This window comes from Ambystoma mexicanum, chromosome 1q (genome assembly GCF_040938575.1).
Source record: "Ambystoma mexicanum isolate Mex_15411 chromosome 1q, UKY_AmexF1_1, whole genome shotgun sequence".
Lineage (NCBI taxonomy): Eukaryota > Metazoa > Chordata > Amphibia > Caudata > Ambystomatidae > Ambystoma > Ambystoma mexicanum.
The window spans coordinates 1,537,502,574-1,537,526,243 of NC_090922.1; the positions used below are offsets into that span (position 1 = coordinate 1,537,502,574).

The 23,670-nt window shown below is 48.9% G+C and overlaps 1 protein-coding gene across 1 annotated transcript in view; it reads left to right on the forward strand.

Moving 5' to 3' along the window:
• The first annotated feature begins 287 nt into the window (after nt 1–287).
• Nucleotides 288–23,670, forward strand: part of LOC138522794 (weak neurotoxin 10-like) — an 81,062-nt gene continuing 57,679 nt past the window's right edge. Inside the window, exon 1 of the mRNA XM_069635405.1 lies at nt 288–366. Coding sequence (XP_069491506.1) covers nt 306–366 — 61 coding nt within the window. The 5' untranslated portion in view covers nt 288–305. The remainder of the gene's footprint in view (nt 367–23,670) is intronic.

Genomic DNA, 23,670 nt, shown 5'->3' on the forward strand with positions numbered 1-23,670 from the left:
GTGATCACCTCGCATGGCAAGTGATTACTGCTTCGGTGTTTCTGAAGCTTTTGCCCAGTGGCTGGTGCCAGTCTTGCCAGCCACACCCCTCAGTATGCAATGTTATTTATCTATGCACACCTCTCGCAAGAAATACAGTAAAATACACAGGGCTCCACTCATATTTGCTTCTGTCAAATGCCATGGCATTGCCAGAAAGCCTCCTGCTGGCACACACCGATGCCTGCTGCACTTGGCTGGTGACCACACTGTATAAAGTCGAGTCATGCCACACACAGCGCCTTCTACTTGTGTGGCACCGCTGCATGAACGGGATGAAGGCTGCCTGTGGCGCTATACTGGCCGCTGCTCTGCTGGTTGGGATGGGTGAGCATTCCAAGGGATTAGGCGTGAAGGCTCTGTTCACCCATGGAATATTCCGCGAGTGAGACTTAAAGGGCGAGGAGGGCATGGAAGAAGAGCCGGGGCGAATAAGCGCAGGAGACTCCCCCGAGCTTTCCTTATGCAGAGTTGTGTATATATTTCCTTTACCACCGGGTGTATGGAGCTTTTTCCAATGACCACTCTTCTAAATGGACACTGAAGAGAGCAGCCATCTTGAACGCCGTGGTGATAGCTGTGTCAAACCATTTTAGATAAGTTTGTGCTTACACAGACGACTGCTGTTCCCGGAGAATAGGGTGAGAGCAGAACGTCCCAGCATGCCTTGCTTGCAGAAGCGTTCACGCTTGCGACCTCTGGCCTGCCATTCACACAGTGGAGGGCACAAGAGCTGTGCACCCTGCCGGGCACAGCGGCCACAGTAGGCAGTGCCAGCACGGAAGCAGGAACAGAGCCGGTGCTCCCGTGAGTCAGATAGGACTCTACGGGAATGGGGATTTACAATTTTCCGACTTCCCAGACCGCCGGGGTTGTAATCCCCCATGTTACCTGGAAGTCAGGCGTCTGTAAATCAGTACGGGTCCGGTGATAACCTGTCGGTAGCCCCGGCATGATTACCGCCAGACCCGTAACGAGGCCCATTTAAATGTTTACAGAGGCTCCCCTGCTATCCCTGTCCTCCCCTCCCCCACACCCACGCAGGTTAATCCTTCCAGGAGAGACTGGATGTGTGCTCTCTTCAGCCTATACCGACCTATCATGTCTGTGATATGTGGTCATCAGAGGCAAACTCTCTCCGGACCAGGAGCATGGTGGCTGGGCTGTTGAGTACGCTGACCCCTTGTGTTGTATAATTCATGGCTTAAAGACAGATATGCTTTATGTGGACAGTAGCATGTGCCTACAGCCTAGATGAAGATAAAAGCTGGCTTAACATTTCTCAAGCTTTATCTAGCAGCTGGAATGGTTAAGCAGTGAGTTCCTTGAGTCTCTCAGCATTGAGTGAACCGCTTACACAATGTTAGCTGACTGTTTATTGAGCTAATTTACACTTCTCATGTCATTTGCATGCTTGAGTGCAGCTTAGTGAATGCTAAATTAAGGCTTTTAGGCTGATGTGTGCTTAGTGAATGTTACTTCAATGTCCAGTCCTTTTGTTTTCTAGCTGCTCATGGAAACAGCTGTAGAATTAGCCTTGATAATCATCCTGGTTTCATTCCTGCTATTCCCATGGCAAGGCAACCCGAGTAGGTCTTTTAATAATAATTTATTTTCTTTATAGCTCAAAGAGCTTTAACAAAAAACAAAAGGTTTTCAATAGCATACAATCATTCATTACATATATATGTACAGAGCCAAGCACAACATATCTGTGAATTTCCGATACAGTAAAAAAGGTGAAATGAAGGGATAGAACTTTGTGATTTCATGGTCATTCAATTGCTTCATGTTGATCCGTGTTTGTATATATTGCAAGTAGCCTCGCGGAGCACAGGCTCAGTGCCACTTTACTGCTCTGCAGGGCGTGCAAGCTTCCCAGTTGCCAGAACTCCCCCCAAATATTGGAAAGTCCAACGTGCAGAGACCCAACTTCAGAATTCAGACAAAAGGTCCAAAATGAGTCGCTCTCGATGTTATGGAGGCCCATCACATAAGGCCCAAACACCTTCATGTGCAAAGGACCATGTTCCAGACACGCAGTGAGGACATGGCGGGCAGAGTCAAGTTTTGCTTTCAAGCCGCATAATCCACAGGACCTACCTTCTTTGGGAATACCGAGCTCCGGGCCAGTGACCGCAAGAATGGGAAATGTATTTACTCGTAAGAGCAGAAGAACTCTCCGTAGCTCAGGGGAAGGGCACATCTTCCAATAAGGCTGTGGTATCTGTGCTAAATTCTCCACCACGGTGCAAATCTCTGTAGCTCAGGGGAAGGGCAAAGCTTCGAATAAGGCCGTGGTATTCGTGCTAAATTCTCCACCACGGTGCAAATCTCTGTAGCTCAGGGGAAGGGCACAGCTTCGAATAAGGCCGTGGTATCCGTGCTAAATTCTCCACCACGGTGCAAATCTCCGTAGCTCAGGGGAAGGGCACAGCTTTGAATAAGGCTGTGGTATCTGTGCTAAATTCTCCACCACGGTGCAAATCTCTGTAGCTCAGGGGAAGGGCAAAGCTTCGAATAAGGCTGTGGTATCCGTGCTAAATTCTCCACCACGGTGCAAATCTCCGTAGCTCAGGGGAAGGGCACAGCTTTGAATAAGGCCGTGGTATCTGTGCTAAATTCTCCACCACGGTGCAAATCTCCGTAGCTCAGGGGAAGGACACAGCTTTGAATAAGGCCGTGGTATCCGTGCTAAATTCTCCACCACGGTGCAAATCTCTGTAGCTCAGGGGAAGGGCACAGCTTCGAATAAGGCCGTGGTATCCGTGCTAAATTCTCCACCACGGTGCAAATCTCCGTAGCTCAGGGGAAGGGCACAGCTTTGAATAAGGCTGTGGTATCTGTGCTAAATTCTCCACCACGGTGCAAATCTCTGTAGCTCAGGGGAAGGGCAAAGCTTCGAATAAGGCTGTGGTATCCGTGCTAAATTCTCCACCACGGTGCAAATCTCCGTAGCTCAGGGGAAGGGCACAGCTTTGAATAAGGCCGTGGTATCTGTGCTAAATTCTCCACCACGGTGCAAATCTCCGTAGCTCAGGGGAAGGACACAGCTTTGAATAAGGCCGTGGTATCCGTGCTAAATTCTCCACCACGGTGCAAATCTCTGTAGCTCAGGGGAAGGGCACAGCTTCGAATAAGGCCGTGGTATCCGTGCTAAATTCTCCACCACGGTGCAAATCTCCGTAGCTCAGGGGAAGGGCACAGCTTTGAATAAGGCTGTGGTATCTGTGCTAAATTCTCCACCACGGTGCAAATCTCTGTAGCTCAGGGGAAGGGCAAAGCTTCGAATAAGGCTGTGGTATCCGTGCTAAATTCTCCACCACGGTGCAAATCTCCGTAGCTCAGGGGAAGGGCACAGCTTTGAATAAGGCCGTGGTATCTGTGCTAAATTCTCCACCACGGTGCAAATCTCTGTAGCTCAGGGGAAGGGCAAAGCTTCGAATAAGGCTGTGGTATCCGTGCTAAATTCTCCACCACGGTGCAAATCTCCGTAGCTCAGGGGAAGGGCAAAGCTTCGAATAAGGCTGTGGTATCCGTGCTAAATTCTCCACCACGGTGCAAATCTCCGTAGCTCAGGGGAAGGACACAGCTTTGAATAAGGCCGTGGTATCTGTGCTAAATTCTCCACCACGGTGCAAATCTCCGTAGCTCAGGGGAAGGACACAGCTTTGAATAAGGCCGTGGTATCTGTGCTAAATTCTCCACCACGGTGCAAATCTCTGTAGCTCAGGGGAAGGGCACAGCTTCGAATAAGGCCGTGGTATCTGTGCTAAATTCTCGACCACGGTGCAAATCTCTGTAGCTCAGGGGAAGGGCACAGCTTTGAATAAGGCCGTGGTATCTGTGCTAAATTCTCCACCACGGTGCAAATCTCCGTAGCTCAGGGGAAGGGCACAGCTTTGAATAAGGCCGTGGTATCTGTGCTAAATTCTCCACCACGGTGCAAATCTCTGTAGCTCAGGGGAAGGGCACAGCTTCGAATAAGGCCGTGGTATCTGTGCTAAATTCTCGACCACGGTGCAAATCTCTGTAGCTCAGGGGAAGGGCACAGCTTTGAATAAGGCCGTGGTATCTGTGCTAAATTCTCCACCACGGTGCAAATCTCCGTAGCTCAGGGGAAGGACACAGCTTTGAATAAGGCCGTGGTATCTGTGCTAAATTCTCCACCACGGTGGAAATCTCTGTAGCTCAGGGGAAGGGCACAGCTTCGAATAAGGCTGTGGTATCCGTGCTAAATTCTCCACCACGGTGCAAATCTCCGTAGCTCAGGGGAAGGGCACAGCTTTGAATAAGGCCGTGGTATCTGTGCTAAATTCTCCACCACGGTGCAAATCTCTGTAGCTCAGGGGAAGGGCACAGCTTTGAATAAGGCCGTGGTATCCGTGCTAAATTCTCCACCACGGTGCAAATCTCCGTAGCTCAGGGGAAGGGCACAGCTTTGAATAAGGCCGTGGTATCTGTGCTAAATTCTCCACCACGGTGCAAATCTCTGTAGCTCAGGGGAAGGGCACAGCTTTGAATAAGGCCGTGGTATCCGTGCTAAATTCTCCACCACGGTGCAAATCTCCGTAGCTCAGGGGAAGGGCACAGCTTTGAATAAGGCTGTGGTATCTGTGCTAAATTCTCCACCACGGTGGAATATCTTTTCAAGGATGACAGATGATTATATTTGGCGCACCAATCCCATTGCTCCAGTTTTAATGTCATCCCCTTTCAGAGCCTGTGAAAATGATCCTCCCAATTTGGTCTCCACTCTATCAGCTCAAAGGTCTTATTGGCCAGAGACTCGAGTGTGGAACCTACTCCCAGTCTATGTGAATTCGCAGCAGCTCAAGCAGAGGGTAAGTTGGAGATTTCCTTGTTATGGGCATAATACACACCTCCTTCTCAGGGTCATAGACTTAATGAACTAAGGCTCAGTTCGAGCCGAATGATTTTCATCGGGCACTTGGTCCTGGCTGCAACATTCTTCGCCAGAACTTGCCCTCAATTGCCCTGAGCCAGGAGAGGTCCTCCATGCACAGTGTATCAATCCCTCACAGCCCTGTGGCACAGAAACTCGGTTTATCCCAGGTTAGTACCCCCCACCGGCTAAATCCGGATTATGCGCTAACACATCTATGTATTTTACTCATTAGTGCTAGAGCTTTCCGTTTTCTGCCTGCAATGAAGGCCTGGTGGGCACCCTGAGCGGTCATCTCCAGGCCAAGATATTTGAAGCAAGTGACGTGTTCAATATTTTTACCGTTGATGACCATGCTAGGCGTTGATGACCATGCTAGGCGTTGATGACCATGCTAGGCATTGATGACCATGCAAGGTGTTGAGGACCATGCTATGTGTTGATGACAATGCTAGGCGTTGAGGACCATGCTAGGCGTTGATGACAATGCTAGGCGTTGATGACCATGCTAGGCGTTGATGACCATGCGAGGTGTTGAGGACCATGCTAGGTGTTGAGGACTATGCTAGGTGTTGAGGACCATGCTAGGCGTTGATGACCATGCTAGGCATTGATGACCATGCGAGGTGTTGAGGACCATGCGAGGTGTTGAGGACCATGCTAGGCGTTGATGACCATGCGAGGTGTTGAGGACCATGCTAGGCGTTGATGACCATGCTAGGCGTTGAGGACCATGCTAGGCATTGATGACCATGCTAGGCGTTGATGACCATGCTAGGCGTTGATGATCATGTTAGGCGTTGATGACCATGCTAGGCGCTGATGATCATGTTAGGCGTTGATGACCAGGCTAGGCGTTGATGACCATGCTAGGCGTTGATGACCATGCTAGGCGTTGAAGATCATGCGAGGTGTTGAGGACCATGCTAGGCGTTGATGACCATGCTAGGCGTTGATGACCATGCGAGGTGTTGAGGACCATGCGAGGTGTTGAGGACCATGCTAGGCGTTGATGACCATGCTAGGCATTGATGACCATGCGAGGTGTTGAGGACCATGCGAGGTGTTGAGGACCATGCTAGGCGTTGATGACCATGCGAGGTGTTGAGGACCATGCTAGGCGTTGATGACCATGCTAGGCGTTGAGGACCATGCTAGGCGTTGATGACCATGCTAGGCGTTGATGACCATGCTAGGCGTTGATGATCATGTTAGGCGTTGATGACCATGCTAGGCGCTGATGATCATGTTAGGCGTGGATGACCAGGCTAGGCGTTGATGACCAGGCTAGGCGTTGATGACCATGCTAGGCGTTGAAGATCATGCGAGGTGTTGAGGACCATGCTAGGCGTTGATGACCATGCTAGGCGTTGATGACCATGCTAGGCGTTGATGACCATGCGAGGTGTTGAGGACCATGCGAGGTGTTGAGGACCATGCTAGGCGTTGATGACCATGCGAGGTGTTGAGGACCATGCTAGGCGTTGATGACCATGCTAGGCGTTGATGACCATGTGAGGTGTTGAGGACCATGCTAGGCGTTGATGACCATGCTAGGCGTTGATGATCATGTAAGGCGTTGATGACCATGCTAGGCGTTGATGACCATGCGAGGTGTTGAGGACCATGCGAGGTGTTGAGGACCATGCTAGGCATTGATGATCATGTTAGGCGTTGATGACCATGCTAGGCGTTGATGACCATGCTAGGCGTTGATGACCATGCGAGGTGTTGAGGACCATGCTAGGCGTTGATGACCATTCTAGGCGTTGATGATCATGTTAGGCGTTGATGACCATGCTAGGCGTTGATGACCATGCGAGGTGTTGAGGACCATGCTAGGCGTTGATGACCATGCGAGGCGTTGAGGACCATGCGAGGTGTTGATGACCATGCTAGGCGTTGATGACCATGCGAGGTGTTGAGGACCATGCTAGGCGTTGATGACCATGCTAGGCGTTGAGGATCATGCTAGGCGTTGATGACCATGCTAGGCGTTGATGACCATGCGAGGTGTTGAGGACCATGCTAGGCGTTGATGACCATGCTAGGCATTGATGACCATGCAAGGCGTTGAGGACCATGCTAGGCGTTGATGACCATGCTAGGCGTTGAGGACCATGCTAGGCGTTGATGAGCATGCTAGGCATTGATGACCATCCTAGGCGTTGAGGACCATGCTAGGCGTTGATGACCATGCTAGGCATTGATGACCATGCTAGGCGTTGATGATCATGTTAGGCATTGATGACCATGCTAGGCGTTGATGACCATGCGAGGTGTTGAGGACCGTGCTAGGCGTTGATGACCGTGCGAGGTGTTGAGGACCATGCTAGGCGTTGATGACCATGCTAGGCGTTGAGGACCATGCTAGGCGTTGATGACCATGCTAGGCGTTGATGATCATGTTAGGCGTTGATGACCATGCTAGGCGTTGATGATCATGTTAGGCGTTGATGACCATGCTAGGCGTTGATGACCATGCGAGGTGTTGAGGACCATGCTAGGCGTTGATGACCATGCTAGGCATTGATGACCATGCTAGGCGTTGAGGACCATGCTAGGCATTGATGACCATGCTAGGCGTTGATGATCATGTTAGGCGTTGATGACCATGCTAGGTGTTGATGACCATGCGAGGTGTTGAGGACCATGCTAGGCGTTGATGACCATGCGAGGTGTTGAGGACCATGCTAGGCGTTGATGACCATGCTAAGTGTTGAGGACCATGCGAGGTGTTGAGGACCATGCGAGGCGTTGATGACCATGCTAGGCGTTGATGACCATGCAAGGTGTTGAGGACCATGCGAGGCGTTGAGGACCAAGAGAGGCGTTGATGACCATGCTAGGCGTTGAGGACCATGCTAGGCGTTGATGACCATGCTAGGCATTGATGACCATGCAAGGCGTTGAGGACCATGCTAGGCGTTGATGACCATGCTAGGCGTTGAGGACCATGCTAGGTGTTGATGACCATGCTAGGCATTGATGACCATGCTAGGCATTGAGGATCATGCTAGGCGTTGATGACCATGCTAGGCATTGATGACCATGCTAGGCGTTGATGATCATGTTAGGCGTTGATGACCATGCTAGGCGTTGATGACCATGCGAGGTGTTGAGGACCATGCTAGGCGTTGATGACTATGCGAGGTGTTGAGGACCATGCTAGGCGTTGATGATCATGTTAGGCGTTGATGACCATGCTAGGCGTTGATGATCATGTTAGGCGTTGATGACCATGCTAGGCGTTGATGACCAGGCTAGGCGTTGATGATCATGTTAGGCGTTGATGACCATGCTAGGCGTTGATGATCATGTTAGGCGTTGATGACCATGCTAGGCGTTGATGACCAGGCTAGGCGTTGATGACCATGCTAGGCGTTGATGACCATGCGAGGTGTTGAGGACCATGCTAGGCGTTGATGACCATGCTAGGCGTTGATGACCATGCGAGGTGTTGAGCACCATGCTAGGCGTTGATGACCATGCGAGGTGTTGAGGACCATGCGAGGTGTTGAGGACCATGATAGGCGTTGATGACCATGCGAGGTGTTGAGGACCATGCTAGGCGTTGATGACCATGCTAGGCGTTGATGACCACGCGAGGTGTTGAGGAACATGCTAGGCGTTGATGACCATGCTAGGCGTTGATGACCATGCTAGGCGTTGATGATCATGTAAGGCGTTGCTGACCATGCTAGGCGTTGCTGACCATGCGAGGTGTTTAGGACCATGCGAGGCGTTGAGGACCATGCTAGGCATTGATGATCATGTTAGGCGTTGATGACCATGCTAGGCGTTGAGGACCATGCTAGGCGTTGATGACCATGCGAGGTGTTGAGGACCATGCTAGGCGTTGATGACCATGCTAGGCGTTGATGATCATGTTAGGCGTTGATGACCATGCTAGGCGTTGATGACCATGCGAGGTGTTGAGGACCATGCTAGGCGTTGATGACCATGCGAGGCGTTGAGGACCATGCGAGGTGTTGAGGACCATGCTAGGCGTTGATGGCCATGCGAGGTGTTGAGGACCATGCTAGGCGTTGATGACCATGCTAGGCATTGAGGACCATGCTAGGCGTTGATGACCATGCTAGGCGTTGATGACCATGCGAGGTGTTGAGGACCATGCTAGGCGTTGATGACCATGCTAGGCATTGATGACCATGCAAGGCGTTGAGGACCATGCTAGGCGTTGATGACCATGCTAGGCGTTGAGGACCATGCTAGGCGTTGATGACCATGCAAGGTGTTGAGGACCATGCTAGGCGTTGATGACCATGCTAGGCGTTGAGGACCATGCTAGGCGTTGATGACCATGCTAAGCGTTGATGATCATGTTAGGCGTTGATGACCATGCTAGGCGTTGATGATCATGTTAGGCGTTGATGACCATGCTAGGTGTTGATGACCATGCGAGGCGTTGCGGACCATGCTAGGCGTTGATGACCATGCGAGGTGTTGAGGACCATGCTAGGCGTTGATGACCATGCTAGGCGTTGAGGACCATGCTAGGCGTTGATGACCATGCTAGGCGTTGATGATCATGTTAGGCGTTGATGACCATGCTAGGTGTTGATGACCATGCGAGGTGTTGAGGACCATGCTAGGCGTTGATGACCATGCTAGGCGTTGAGGACCATGCTAGGCGTTGATGACCATGCTAGGCGTTGATGATCATGTTAGGCGTTGATGACCATGCTAGGCGTTGATGACCATGCGAGGTGTTGAGGACCATGCTAGGCGTTGATGACCATGCGAGGTGTTGAGGACCATGCTAGGCGTTGATGACCATGCTAGGTGTTGAGGACCATGCGAGGTGTTAAGGACCATGCGAGGCGTTGATGACCATGCTAGGCGTTGAGGACCATGCAAGGCGTTGAGGACCATGCGAGGCGTTGATGACCATGCTAGGCGTTGATGACAATGGTAGGCGTTGAGGACCATGCTAGGCGTTGATGACCATGCTAGGTGTTGAGGACCATGCGAGGCGTTGAGGACCATGCGAGGCGTTGATGACCATGCTAGGCGTTGATGACCATGCGAGGTGTTGAGGACCATGCGAGGCGTTGATGACCATGCTAGGCGTTGATGACCATGCTAGGCGTTGAGGACCATGCTAGGCATTGATGACCATGCTAGGCGTTGAGGACCATGCTAGGCGTTGATGACCATGCTAGGCGTTGAGGACCATGCTAGGCGTTGATGACCATGCTAGGCGTTGAGGACCATGCTAGGCGTTGATGACCATGCAAGGTGTTGAGGACCATGCGAGGTGTTGAGGACCATGCGAGGCGTTGATGACCATGCTAGGCGTTGATGACCATGCGAGGTGTTGAGGACCATGCGAGGCGTTGATGACCATGCTAGGCGTTGATGACCATGCTAGGCGTTGAGGACCATGCTAGGCGTTGATGACCATGCGAGGTGTTGAGGACCATGCTAGGCGTTGATAACCATGCGAGGCGTTGAGGACCATGCTAGGCGTTGATGACCATGCAAGGTGTTGAGGACCATGCGAGGTGTTGAGGACCATGCGAGGCGTTGAGGACCATGCGAGGCGTTGAGGATCTTTTATGTTCAAAATGCATTATTTTGATCTTCATGTAATTCAAGATAAGTGCACGGTCCTCTGTGTAATTTTGCAAAGCCGTCAGCGATCTCTTAAGGCCGGAGGAAGTGCAATCACACAGCCTCTGCATAAGATAGGAAATGTATTTTTTCGCCTCTGATTTTAGGGGAGGCGTTTATTGACATTTCCCAGGAAAGCGGGCAGACCAGCAATGTAAATATTTAAAAAACAGGGGTGCCAGTACGCAAATCTGCTTCCCTGCGCACCTGGTTCATATTAGGAGAAAGACAGATCCCCTACTATCCAATCTGATCTGCACAGAGGCGTTCTCGTGCAGACCACGGGTGGCTAGCAGTAGGTCCTGCGGGCAGCCATAAGGTTCCATTTTACTCCATAGCCTGGTTCTATTGACAGCATCAAACGTGGCCGGGAAATCTATCATGGCCACGAATAGATTGGGGTGTCCTTTCACTTTGTCCCCCCTCGTCAGGGAGTCCAGCAACCACAAGCACCGAGCAGTGTCGGAACCTGACCTGAACCCCAGCAGGTCTTTTATGTTCTGAAACCACTTTTTTTGTGCCCAAATATTTTTTTAGCTTATTCAGAGAACACTGTGCAGAAATTTGATAGCCAGTAAAAGATTCTCAAGAACAGCCCAGAAAATAAATCTGAATACCATCCCTCAACCAAGAGAAAGTGTTTGGCAAGGTGGCCTCTTCAGCATGGGAAGGAAAAGAAAGTAAAATAGATAACTGAACAAAGAACAAGATAGATAAATAGATAAATAAATGGCATGGTATTTTTGAGTGGAACAGTGAGCAGGGGTCAAGTGGGTCCACGCGCCTCATGTGCGTCTCATGAAAAGCTTGTATTTCAAGGCCTATATCATAGGAGTGCAGACTGAGATCCCCCATATCTCAGGGGACACGTCTAGGTCTCCTTTGCTCTTATAGAGGCCTCTCTCAAAGGCTGAGAGGCTCACTACGTCATCACGTCAGCCGTCAGTGCACAGAGAGTCAGCTGACTTCCCGGCACTGCTAGCATGCACCCCCTGAGTAGCCAGGCCTTGCTTGCGTCATGTTGTCATCATCGAGGTGAATAGGGAAGCTTCCATTGGCCCATCCATTGCCAACACCATGTTCAATAGTTCCTACACCCCCTTCCAGACTGGTTGCTCTTGATGCAGAACCAATCATACGCCGTAGGGTTCCTTTGACTCTTTGAGATTCCCAGCGTACGTGCATTCCTGTGTAATAAAGAAGGCACACAGCCCATATTCTCGCTCAGGATTCCTCTGAATAGTCAGTATTCTGTGTATGTGCCATCTTGAAGATCCTGCTGCGGGCAGAGCTTATTATAAAGGATCCATCTTTCATCTTCAGAGGGGTTTTTGACATGGCAAATGCCACCCAAATACCAATAAGGACTAAAAATGTTTTACCCCCGTAGGTTGAATCTGAGATTCTGCCACAAACGATGCCTCAGATGAGACATCGGGGTCTGCACCTAATGTATGTGATACAGAACACCAGCTCTCCCGTAGAAATATCCTGAGAGAGGATTTTCTCTCCCGTAGAAATTCGGTGTCAGGAATTGCACTCTGTCAAGAGTGGCACAGGGTACCCAAGTAGGTTTTGGGTGGCTGTGCTGAGGTAAGGTAGCAGATAAGCACACACAGCAGGAAGTTCAACAAGAAAGAAGAGTAGGAAACAGTAGCTGTGAGCCAAAAGGGGCAAAAGATACAAAGGTACAAACAAACTGGATTCCCTCTTGGGGTGTATGCTGAAATGGGAAAGAGTGTTCCACGAACCTTAGGCAACTCCAGCCTTCTGCCCAGATTGCTATAACAGAGGTCCACGCTGTATGCTCATGGCTGGGAACAACAGCACTGGGTGTCTGTAACACTGAAAACGCGACAAAGGAAGGGGCAGAGGTTGCCTGCCGTAAAATAACAGGCAAGCTCTGTACAAAGGGATTACATAAGACTCATGAGAAGACAAGGACAGAAATATCCAGTGAAAAGGAAGTCAATGAGCAATCTAGCAGAAGGAAATGAAGGAAAGGCAGTTAGACTGAAATAGATAACCTAAAGTGGAGTACAGAGGACTCAAGGAAGAGAACAAGGGAGCAGCAGTCAGGAAAACAGAAGGGCTGCAAAGTAGGAAGCAGGTCTGCAGTCAAGAGTGGCACTAGGTGCAGGCAAACTGTATTGGACTGCGGAGGATTGTAGTAGGCTGAAAGGCAGGGAGTCCAGAAGAACAGGTCAGAGAGAGATTAGTAGTAGGCGACAGACAGAGGGCCCAAAAGAATAAGGCCGCTAGGTAGGGAGCCCAGAGGAGCAGGGCTGTAGGCAGCGAAGAGGTGCAGGCTGCAAGGTAGGGAGCCCAGGGAACAAGGGCTTGGAGACAGCAGAAGGTTGCAAGCTGCACGATAGGGAGCCCAGAGGACAAGGGCTGTAGACAGCTGGAGTGAGGCAGGCTGCAGGGCAGAGAGCCCAGAGGACAAGGACGGCAAGCAGCCGGAGTGAGGCAGGCTGCAGGGCAGGGAGCCCAGAGGACAAGGATTGTAGGCAGCCGGAGTGAAGCAGGCCGCAGAGCAGGGAGCCCAGAGGACAAGGACGGTAGGCAGGCGGAGTGAGGCAGGCTGCAGGGCAGGGAGCCCAGAGGACAAGGATTGTAGGCAGCCGGAGTGAGGCAGGCTGCAAGGCGGGCTGCAGAGGACTAGGACTGTAGGCAGCCGGAGTGAGGTAGGCTGCAGGGCAGGGAGCCCAGAGGACAAGGACTGCAGGCAGCCGGAGTGAGGCAGGCTGCAGGGCAAGGAGCCCAGAGGAGCAGGGCAGCAAGGAGTGAGCCCAGAGGAGCAGGGCCGCTGACTGTAGAGGGCTGCAGAGGACTGTAATAGGCTGCAAGGCAGGAAGCCCAGAGGACAAGGGCTGTAGGTAGAAGGCAGCGGAGCGTGATCGGCTGCAAGGCAGGGAGCCCGGAAAGGGCACTGGAACAAAACAGGATAATGCAGCAACAGGAACAGCATACAAAGTAAAGGGTCAAGGCAAACAGGAGCGGGGAGAACTCAAGATGCAAGACACTGTGCTCCTCCAGGCAGCTGCTTATATACAGCCCTGCCCTGTTCTGAGGCAGGCTAATTGACAGCACCTGTAGCAGCACACCTGAAGACAATCTGCCTCCTCCCTCTCTGGTCCTGAGCAGGTGGAAGCAGCACTGGCCGCTAGGGCTTCTGGGGATTGTGGTCCCAATAACAATGAATGAGAATAGCCAGGAATTGAGGACTGCAGCCAGGTGCATTATGGTAAATGTAGTTAATTGAATAAAATAAGAAAGAACCAAAATTGAGCAAATGGAAATAAAAGACCAAGGCGTGAAAAGGAGTTGTTCAAGGAGTATTAGGAGGATAAATGAGTACCAAGTAGTCCATGATGGTTGCCAATGCGTGCGCCAACGGCGCGGGCATGACATTCGGTGAGAGGGTTTTTCTTTAGGGTATTGCTAGTTATCCTTCTACTTCTCATTTTATTCCCACTATCGCAGGTCCCATTCCAGTGCTCTCCCATTCTACGTTCTTTATAACTTCTTCTTCGTCCCCCCACCAGTCCCTCTGCTTTGATTACTGCTCGCCCCTTTACCCATTGCCTGTTCAGGTCGTCACATGCTCGTCCTTACACAGATCTCTGCGACCCTCCCACCTTCTCTTCTACACTTCCACATTCCTCAATTGCACTTTGGAATGTACACGTTTATATAATAAAACCCATTTCACTTTAAACCTCTTTTTTTGTCTTAACCTTCAATTGTTATGTTTAACGAAACTTGCATTTCACCAACCAACATGGCTACTCCTGCTGCCCTCTCTTCTTCTTCTCCCACTCTCCTTGCCTCACTGGAAAGGTCGAGGTAGTGCCGGGGTCTTCTTCAACACTGTTGCTGGATGACTGTTACTTCAGCAGCTGTTTGACCACCTTTTACCTTATCTGAATTGCATTTTATTACGTTTTCTAAACCTTACCTCATTGTTTAAAGGCCACCTGTCTGTCTTCCTACTTTCTGTGATGATCTGGAGACCTGACGGTCATTTCTACTTCCGTCGACGTCGCTGTTCTTTCAACTCAGCAATTTCAATTGTCAGATTAATACCATTTATTGTTCTTCCCCCTTCCTAGCCCTATTAGATTATTTCCATGTTTCCAAAATTGCTACGCCTTCTTCTCACCTAGCTGACTCCTTTCTCGATCTCATTTTCACTTCTCTTGATTCTTCTCTACTTGTTGTGGCTGTGATATTCTCTCCACCTTTACTGCTTCCTTTGCCTCACCATCAGCTCTCTAGATAATGAAACACTAGTCTCTGTTTTCTTATCCTCCATCAACAAGGATCTAGACTTTCTCTACACTTCTAGAACTTTCTTTCTGTCACACATTCCTCCTCAACCCTAGCTCACACCAGCTGTTCAGTCCCTTCCTTCTTTGTAATTTCGAGCTGAATGATGCAAGATAGTTTGGAGCAAGACCATGAAGGGCCTTGAATACAATATAGAGAACATTGAATTTCAGTTGAGGCATTAAGGACAAGGAAGTGATCAGACATCCAGGGTTCAATAGCAGAGAAGCTGGCTAAACGTTTCACGTAAATGGCAGATGTAATGGATGAAATTGAAGAGTTAGGTGTGGTCAGCACAGTGATGAGACAGTCAGAGGGAAGAGATACTATTAGCCAGTGGAGAGGTATAGAGACAGAAGAGAAATGGATAGACCCCTGTGAGACCCCTGTGAGACCCTGGTGGGACACCATGCGAAAGAGGAAGAGGATCAGAGCAATTGCCAGCCTAAGAGACCGGATAAGTACGATTAGATAAGTAAGATTGAAACCAGGATAATACCAAACCAAAAAATCCAAAAGAAGAGAGAGACTGGAGAACTAGTAAGTGGCCTACTGTGTAAAAAGCAGCGAAAAGATCCAGAAGTATAAAAATATAAGAGTGTTTAGAGTAGCGAGCAGAAAACCACAGACAGAAAGAAGAGCTGTTTCAGTGTACAGAGGTTGGAACCCAGAGTGAAAACGAGGTACGAGAGAGGGGAGGGTGACGAAAGAGGAAACCTAGGAATAGACAACACATTCCAGTAATTTAGAAAGATAAGGAAGAAGAGAAATGGGACGGAAATTAGAGGGAAGAGATAGATTCAGAGAGGGTTTCTTCAAGATGGGAAGGATAATAGCATGTATAAATAGAAGAGAGTAAGTAGAGGTAAAGAGGGATATATTAAAGAACTAGTAAGAGAGGAATTAAGAGGGGGTAGATCTTAGGAATAAGAGATGAGCAATGAGGTATCAGAGTTAGAAATAGGTGAAAAATAAGAAATAGTCATAGTGGAAGAAGGCAGAGAAGCAGAGTGAAAGGAATGAAAGGAAGCAAGAGATATAGCCGCTCGAAGAGGGTCAACTTTAGAAGTAAAGAAATTAGCAAGGTCAGAAGCAGTAAGCCTCGATTGAAGAGAGTAGTCAGGAGATGGAGGAGTCAAGAGACGAGAAAGGAATTGAAAAAGATGTCGCGGATGAAGTGATTTAGAATGCAAAAGGTCAGAATAATAGGAGCGTTTAGAAGAAAGATGTGCGTTATCATAGAGGTTATGGTAGGATCCAAGCATATCACTTGGTTTATGGACTTAGCCTGTATATTAGGGAAAAGATGTAAAGCCATGACTTGAAAATCAAGTAAAGGCCCAAGGTATGAAGTATGGCTTAAAGAAATGTAGCGCTCAAGCACAGCAGAGACAACGGCCTAGGGGCGTGCCATAGATTTATTTATTTATTTGTTTATTTGTATAGCGCCGACTGCTCGCAAGCATCGGGTGCATAAGTAGAGACAAGAACAGACAAAAAATTATGAACAAGTGACTGGACAAGTCAGAATGTAGTAGTATTAGGCAAGTGGTGGTCGAGGAATCTTATCTGGAATTATTTAAATAGCATGGTTTTAAGTTCTTTTAGATGTACACGGGGGGGGCGGGACTCCTTTTTGCGGCATGGAAGGCACTGTTTGACACTGCTCTGTACCCATCAGACGATAGGCCGCCGTGAGCACCTACAGTGGAGAGCGAAGAATTGTGTTAAATGAACTATACAATTTGCCACCTGTAAAGTACACTATACACCCCCTCTTCTTATGCAAACTGAGACCCTGACATTGACCCCCTACTTGAAATGTGCAACAGTATGGACAGCGGACTGTGGAACTATGCACTAAACAGATGAACTTGGTTGGCTTCTGGTTGGTCTTTCTTTGTCCCCTTTCCTATATTGGTTACCCTTCTCCCTCCCTCCCTGGTTCTCATTTTTGTTGTTTCCTTTGCCAAACTTGTTGACCTGTTGTACCAAATTGTACGATTGAAAATGTCAATAAAAATATAAAAAATAAAATAAAATAGAGGGTATGGTGGGAGGAAAATGATACACCATCAGCAATAGAAAAGTACTTATGCCATCGACGCTCAAAGCGACGAAGCACTCTTCGCATAGAGCAAAGTTGAAGATTGATCCAAGGCTGAGAAGGCGTACGAGAAGGAGAGAATATAGAAAGAGGACATCAAGTATCAAGAGATGTTGAAAGAGAAGTGAAAAATGCTGAAGCAGCTTCGTCCATTGAAAGCACAAGAGAAGCAGGATGAGTTGGGAGAATAGAAATGCGAGAAGATACAAAAATAGGGGTGTTCAAGCACAGAGATCACAGCAAAAAAAAGAGGAGGTGACAACAGAGGGAGAAGAACAGGTGGCAGAGACAGGGAAGAAAATTCAGAATAAAAACAATTGATGGTCTGAAAAATAGACAGGACAGACGGAAACAGCAGGGGTGGACTAAGAAGAAGTGAAAATATGAGATGGAGGAGTGGGGAGAGGTGAAGGGCAATAAGAGTAAAGCATAACTAGGAATGGGATCGAAGGATGAGTAGAAGAAGGATGAAGATTAAAACTGCCCAATAGTACAAAGGAATTTGAGCATCAGCATCAATGAAGTAAACATAGGTAAACAGTGAGAACTAGAAAGAAACATAGAGGATGGGCGATATAGAATACCAGTGCCTCCACCGCGGCCTGAAAGAAGAGGTCTATGCGTGAAGTCCGCATCGGATGTAAACAGAGATGCAGGGGAGGGAAGCCAAGTCTCAGAAATACACATAAAGAGTAGAGTGAGCTTATTAGAGATAGATCGAGCATTCAAAAGAGCAACATTAGCACAGGGTAGGTGAGAATTAAGCGGTGGGTAAATGAGGTTAGAAAGATTGCGTGAGGCTGGGAGATGTAGATACCTACGACAAAACCAATGAGTGGGTATTGGACTCAGCACAGTAAAATGAATGCAATTAGCACAACTATCAGGAGAACCATGTAATGATGGAAGCAGCACTGAGATGGAATATAACAGAGCACCACCAGCCAATAACCAAGCCGAGGCGTGCTGCAAATGAAGAAGCCAACCGTGATGGACTAATAGAACATAGACCAGTAGAGTATTTGAGAGATATAGAGCGTTCAACAGCGACAGAAGCAGACGGCTGTGCCTGTACGTATCCAGACTTCGCCTGGGCTTCGGCCAGGGAATTATGTTTTGACATGTCTGTGGCCGGTGTTGTGCCAGAGATGTGCTATGCCTGGTTCCAAGTGTGGGTGTGTGTGGTAAGGAAGAGATGTGTTGTGCCTGGTTCCAAATGTGGGTTTGTGTGTGTGGTAAAGAAGGGAGATGTGGTGCACCTGGTTCCATATGTGGGGTTGTGTATGTGGTAAAGAAGTGAGATGTGTTGTGCCTGGTTCCAGATGTGGATGTGTGTGTGTGGTAAAGAAGGGAGATGTGTTGTGCCTGGTTCCAAATGTGGGTTTGTGTGTGTGGTAAAGAAGGGAGATGTGGTGTGCCTGGTTCCAAATGTGGGGTTGTGTATGTGGTAAAGAAGTGAGATGTGTTGTGCCTGGTTCCAGATGTGGATGTGTGTGTGTGGTAAAGAAGGGATATGTGTTGTGCCTGGTTCCAGATGTGGATGTGTGTGTGTGGTAAAGAAGGGAGATGTGGTGCGCCTGGTTCCAAATGTGGGGTTGTGTATGTGGTAAAGAAGTGAGATGTGTTGTGCCTGGTTCCAGATGTGGATGTGTGTGTGTGGTAAAGAAGGGAGATGTGTTGTGCATGGTTCCAGATGTGGATGTGTGTGTGTGGTAAAGAAGGGAGATGTGTTGTGCCTGGTTCCAGATGTGGATGTGTGTGTGTGGTAAAGAAGGGAGATGTGTTGTGCCTGGTTCCAAATGTGGATGTGTGTGTGTGGTAAAGAAGGGAGATGTGTTGTGCCTGGTTCCAGATGTGGATGTGTGTGTGTGTGGTAAAGAAGTGAGATGTGTTGTGCCTGGTTCCAGATGTGGATGTGTGTGTGTGTGTGGTAAAGAAGTGAGATGTGTTGTGCCTGGTTCCAGATGTGGATGTGTGTGTGTGGTAAAGAAGGGAGATGTGTTGTGCCTGGTTCCAGATGTGGATGTGTGTGTGTGGTAAAGAAGGGAGATGTGGTGCGCCTGGTTCCAAATGTGGGGCTGTGTATGTGGTAAAGAAGTGAGATGTGTTGTGCCTGGTTCCAGATGTGGATGTGTGTGTGTGGTAAAGAAGGGAGATGTGTTGTACCTGGTTCCAGATGTGGATGTGTGTGTGTGGTAAAGAAGGAAGATGTGTTGTGCCTGGTTCCAGATGTGGATGTGTGTGTGTGGTAAAGAAGGGAGATGTGTTGTGCCTGGTTCCAAATGTGGATGTGCATGTTTGGTAGAGAAGGAAAATTTGTTTTGCCTGGTTCCAGATGTGGATGTGTGTGTGTGGTAAAGAAGGGAGATGTGTTGTGCCTGGTTCCAGATGTGGATGTGTGTGTGTGTGGTAAAGAAGGGAGATGTGTTGTGCCTGGTTCCAGATGTGGATGTGTGTGTGTGGTAAAGAAGGGAGATGTGGTGTGCCTGGTTCCAGATGTGGATGTGTGTGCGTGGTAAAGAAGGGAGATGTGGTGCGCCTGGTTCCAAATGTGGGGTTGTGTATGTGGTAAAGAAGTGAGATGTGTTGTGCCTGGTTCCAGATGTGGATGTGTGTGTGTGGTAAAGAAGGGAGATGTGTTGTGCCTGGTTCCAGATGTGGATGTGTGTGTGTGGTAAAGAAGGGAGATGTGTTGTGCCTGGTTCCAGATGTGGATGTGTGTGTGTGGTAAAGAAGGGAGATGCGTTGTGCCTGGTTCCAGATGTGGATGTGTGTGTATGGTAAAGAAGGGAGATGTGTTGTGCCTGGTTCCAGATGTGGATGTGTGTGTGTGCTAAAGAAGGGAGATGTGTTTTGCCTGGTTCCAGATGTGGATGTGTGTGTGTGTGTGGTAAAGAAGTGAGATGTGTTGTGCCTGGTTCCAGATGTGGATGTGTGTGTGGTAAAGAAGGGAGATGTGTTGTGCCTGGTTCCAGATGTGGATGTGTGTGTGTGGTAAAGAAGGGAGATGTGGTGCGCCTGGTTCCAAATGTGGGGTTGTGTATGTGGTAAAGAAGTGAGATGTGTTGTGCCTGGTTCAAGATGTGGATGTGTGTGTGTGGTAAAGAAGGGAGATGTGTTGTGCCTGGTTCCAGATGTTGATGTGTGTGTGTGTGTGTGGTAAAGAAGGAAGATGTGTTGTGCCTGGTTCCAGATGTGGATGTGTGTGTGTGGTAAAGAAGGGAGATGTGTTGTGCCTGGTTCCAAATGTGGATGTGCATGTTTGGTAGAGAAGGAAAATGTGTTTTGCCTGGTTCCAGATGTGGATGTGTGTGTGTGGTAAAGAAGGGAGATGTGTTGTGCCTGGTTCCAGATGTGGATGTGTGTGTGTGGTAAAGAAGGGAGATGGGTTGTGCCTGGTTCCAGATGTGGATGTGTGTGTGTGGTAAAGAAGGGAGATGTGGTGCGCCTGGTTCCAAATGTGGGGTTGTGTATGTGGTAAAGAAGTGAGATGTGTTGTGCCTGGTTCCAGATGTGGATGTGTGTGTGTGGTAAAGAAGGGAGATGTGTTGTGCATGGTTCCAGATGTGGATGTGTGTGTGTGGTAAAGAAGGGAGATGTGTTGTGCCTGGTTCCAGATGTGGATGTGTGTGTGTGGTAAAGAAGGGAGATGTGTTGTGCCTGGTTCCAAATGTGGATGTGTGTGTGTGGTAAAGAAGGGAGATGTGTTGTGCCTGGTTCCAGATGTGGATGTGTGTGTGTGTGGTAAAGAAGTGAGATGTGTTGTGCCTGGTTCCAGATGTGGATGTGTGTGTGTGTGTGGTAAAGAAGTGAGATGTGTTGTGCCTGGTTCCAGATGTGGATGTGTGTGTGTGGTAAAGAAGGGAGATGTGTTGTGCCTGGTTCCAGATGTGGATGTGTGTGTGTGGTAAAGAAGGGAGATGTGGTGCGCCTGGTTCCAAATGTGGGGCTGTGTATGTGGTAAAGAAGTGAGATGTGTTGTGCCTGGTTCCAGATGTGGATGTGTGTGTGTGGTAAAGAAGGGAGATGTGTTGTACCTGGTTCCAGATGTGGATGTGTGTGTGTGGTAAAGAAGGAAGATGTGTTGTGCCTGGTTCCAGATGTGGATGTGTGTGTGTGGTAAAGAAGGGAGATGTGTTGTGCCTGGTTCCAAATGTGGATGTGCATGTTTGGTAGAGAAGGAAAATTTGTTTTGCCTGGTTCCAGATGTGGATGTGTGTGTGTGGTAAAGAAGGGAGATGTGTTGTGCCTGGTTCCAGATGTGGATGTGTGTGTGTGTGGTAAAGAAGGGAGATGTGTTGTGCCTGGTTCCAGATGTGGATGTGTGTGTGTGGTAAAGAAGGGAGATGTGGTGTGCCTGGTTCCAGATGTGGATGTGTGTGCGTGGTAAAGAAGGGAGATGTGGTGCGCCTGGTTCCAAATGTGGGGTTGTGTATGTGGTAAAGAAGTGAGATGTGTTGTGCCTGGTTCCAGATGTGGATGTGTGTGTGTGGTAAAGAAGGGAGATGTGTTGTGCCTGGTTCCAGATGTGGATGTGTGTGTGTGGTAAAGAAGGGAGATGTGTTGTGCCTGGTTCCAGATGTGGATGTGTGTGTGTGGTAAAGAAGGGAGATGCGTTGTGCCTGGTTCCAGATGTGGATGTGTGTGTATGGTAAAGAAGGGAGATGTGTTGTGCCTGGTTCCAGATGTGGATGTGTGTGTGTGCTAAAGAAGGGAGATGTGTTTTGCCTGGTTCCAGATGTGGATGTGTGTGTGTGTGTGGTAAAGAAGTGAGATGTGTTGTGCCTGGTTCCAGATGTGGATGTGTGTGTGGTAAAGAAGGGAGATGTGTTGTGCCTGGTTCCAGATGTGGATGTGTGTGTGTGGTAAAGAAGGGAGATGTGGTGCGCCTGGTTCCAAATGTGGGGTTGTGTATGTGGTAAAGAAGTGAGATGTGTTGTGCCTGGTTCAAGATGTGGATGTGTGTGTGTGGTAAAGAAGGGAGATGTGTTGTGCCTGGTTCCAGATGTTGATGTGTGTGTGTGTGTGTGGTAAAGAAGGAAGATGTGTTGTGCCTGGTTCCAGATGTGGATGTGTGTGTGTGGTAAAGAAGGGAGATGTGTTGTGCCTGGTTCCAAATGTGGATGTGCATGTTTGGTAGAGAAGGAAAATGTGTTTTGCCTGGTTCCAGATGTGGATGTGTGTGTGTGGTAAAGAAGGGAGATGTGTTGTGCCTGGTTCCAGATGTGGATGTGTGTGTGTGGTAAAGAAGGGAGATGGGTTGTGCCTGGTTCCAGATGTGGATGTGTGTGTGTGGTAAAGAAGGGAGATGTGTTGTGCCTGGTTCCAGATGTGGATGTGTGTGTGTGTGGTAAAGAAGGGAGATGTGTTGTGCCTGGTTCCAGATGTGGATGTGTGTGTGTGGTAAAGAAGGGAGATGTGTTGTGCCTGGTTCCAGATGTGGATGTGTGTGTGTGTGGTAAAGAAGGGAGATGTGGTGCGCCTGGTTCCAAATGTGGGGTTGTGTATGTGGTAAAGAAGTGAGATGTGTTGTGCCTGGTTCCAGATGTGGATGTGTGTGTGTGGTAAAGAAGGGAGATGTGTTGTGCCTGGTTCCAGATGTGGATGTGTGTGTGTGGTAAAGAAGGGAGATGTGTTGTGCCTGGTTCCAGATGTGGATGTGTGTGTATGGTAAAGAAGGGAGATGTGTTGTGCCTGGTTCCAGATGTGGATATGTGTGTGTGGTAAAGAAGGGAGATGTGGTGCCCCTGGTTCCAAATGTGGGGTTGTGTATGTGGTAAAGAAGTGAGATGTGTTGTGCCTGGTTCCAGATGTGGATGTGTGTGTGTGGTAAAGAAGGGAGATGTGTTGTGCCTGGTTCCAAATGTGGGGTTGTGTATGTGGTAAAGAAGTGAGATGTGTTGTGCCTGGTTCCACATGTGGGTGTTTCTGGTAAAGAAGGGAGATGTGTTGTATCTGTTCCTGAATTGGAAAGTGTATGATCTCAGCAGTGGAATGGAGTAGAGGGTGGAATATGTTTGGAATGATGCAGTCTAGGTGGTGGGCATCAGTGGGCTGGGCTCTTTTTTCATGGACCTTAGATGATTGACATGCTTGACCCACTACTTTCTATAAAACATTAAACAAATATAGTAGTACCCACCCGGCGTTGCCCATGGCTGTAGCTGACATGCACATGGGGGTCTGTTAGAGCCTTGTGTATTTTATAGTGTGTCCTTACATCCTATTTTTGAAAAATTGAAAAATCGGCAATCTCTCAAAATCGCCTACGCTGATAGCACAGGGCCGGACTCTGCTCCACTCCTGTTTAGGGCGAATGGGTGGGGTTGGTCAAATTTCACTATCGCCAGTATACCGCAGACTGGTTTGCCGACCTTGTGTCCTAACTTCCTATTTTTGAATAACTTGCACAATCAGCAATCCCCGAAATTGCCTATACTGATAACACAGGGCTGGACCTCGCCCGATGTAGGGCGTATGGGTGGGGTTGGTCATATTTCACTATCGTCAGTAAACCCCAGACTGTTATGATGACCTTGTGTCAAAATTTCAGCCCACCAACTGTTGTAGGGCTGGAGCCAACAATTTCAAAATCGTCAATCTTCCGAAATTGCCTATATTGATAGCACAGAGCCAGACCCCGCACTGT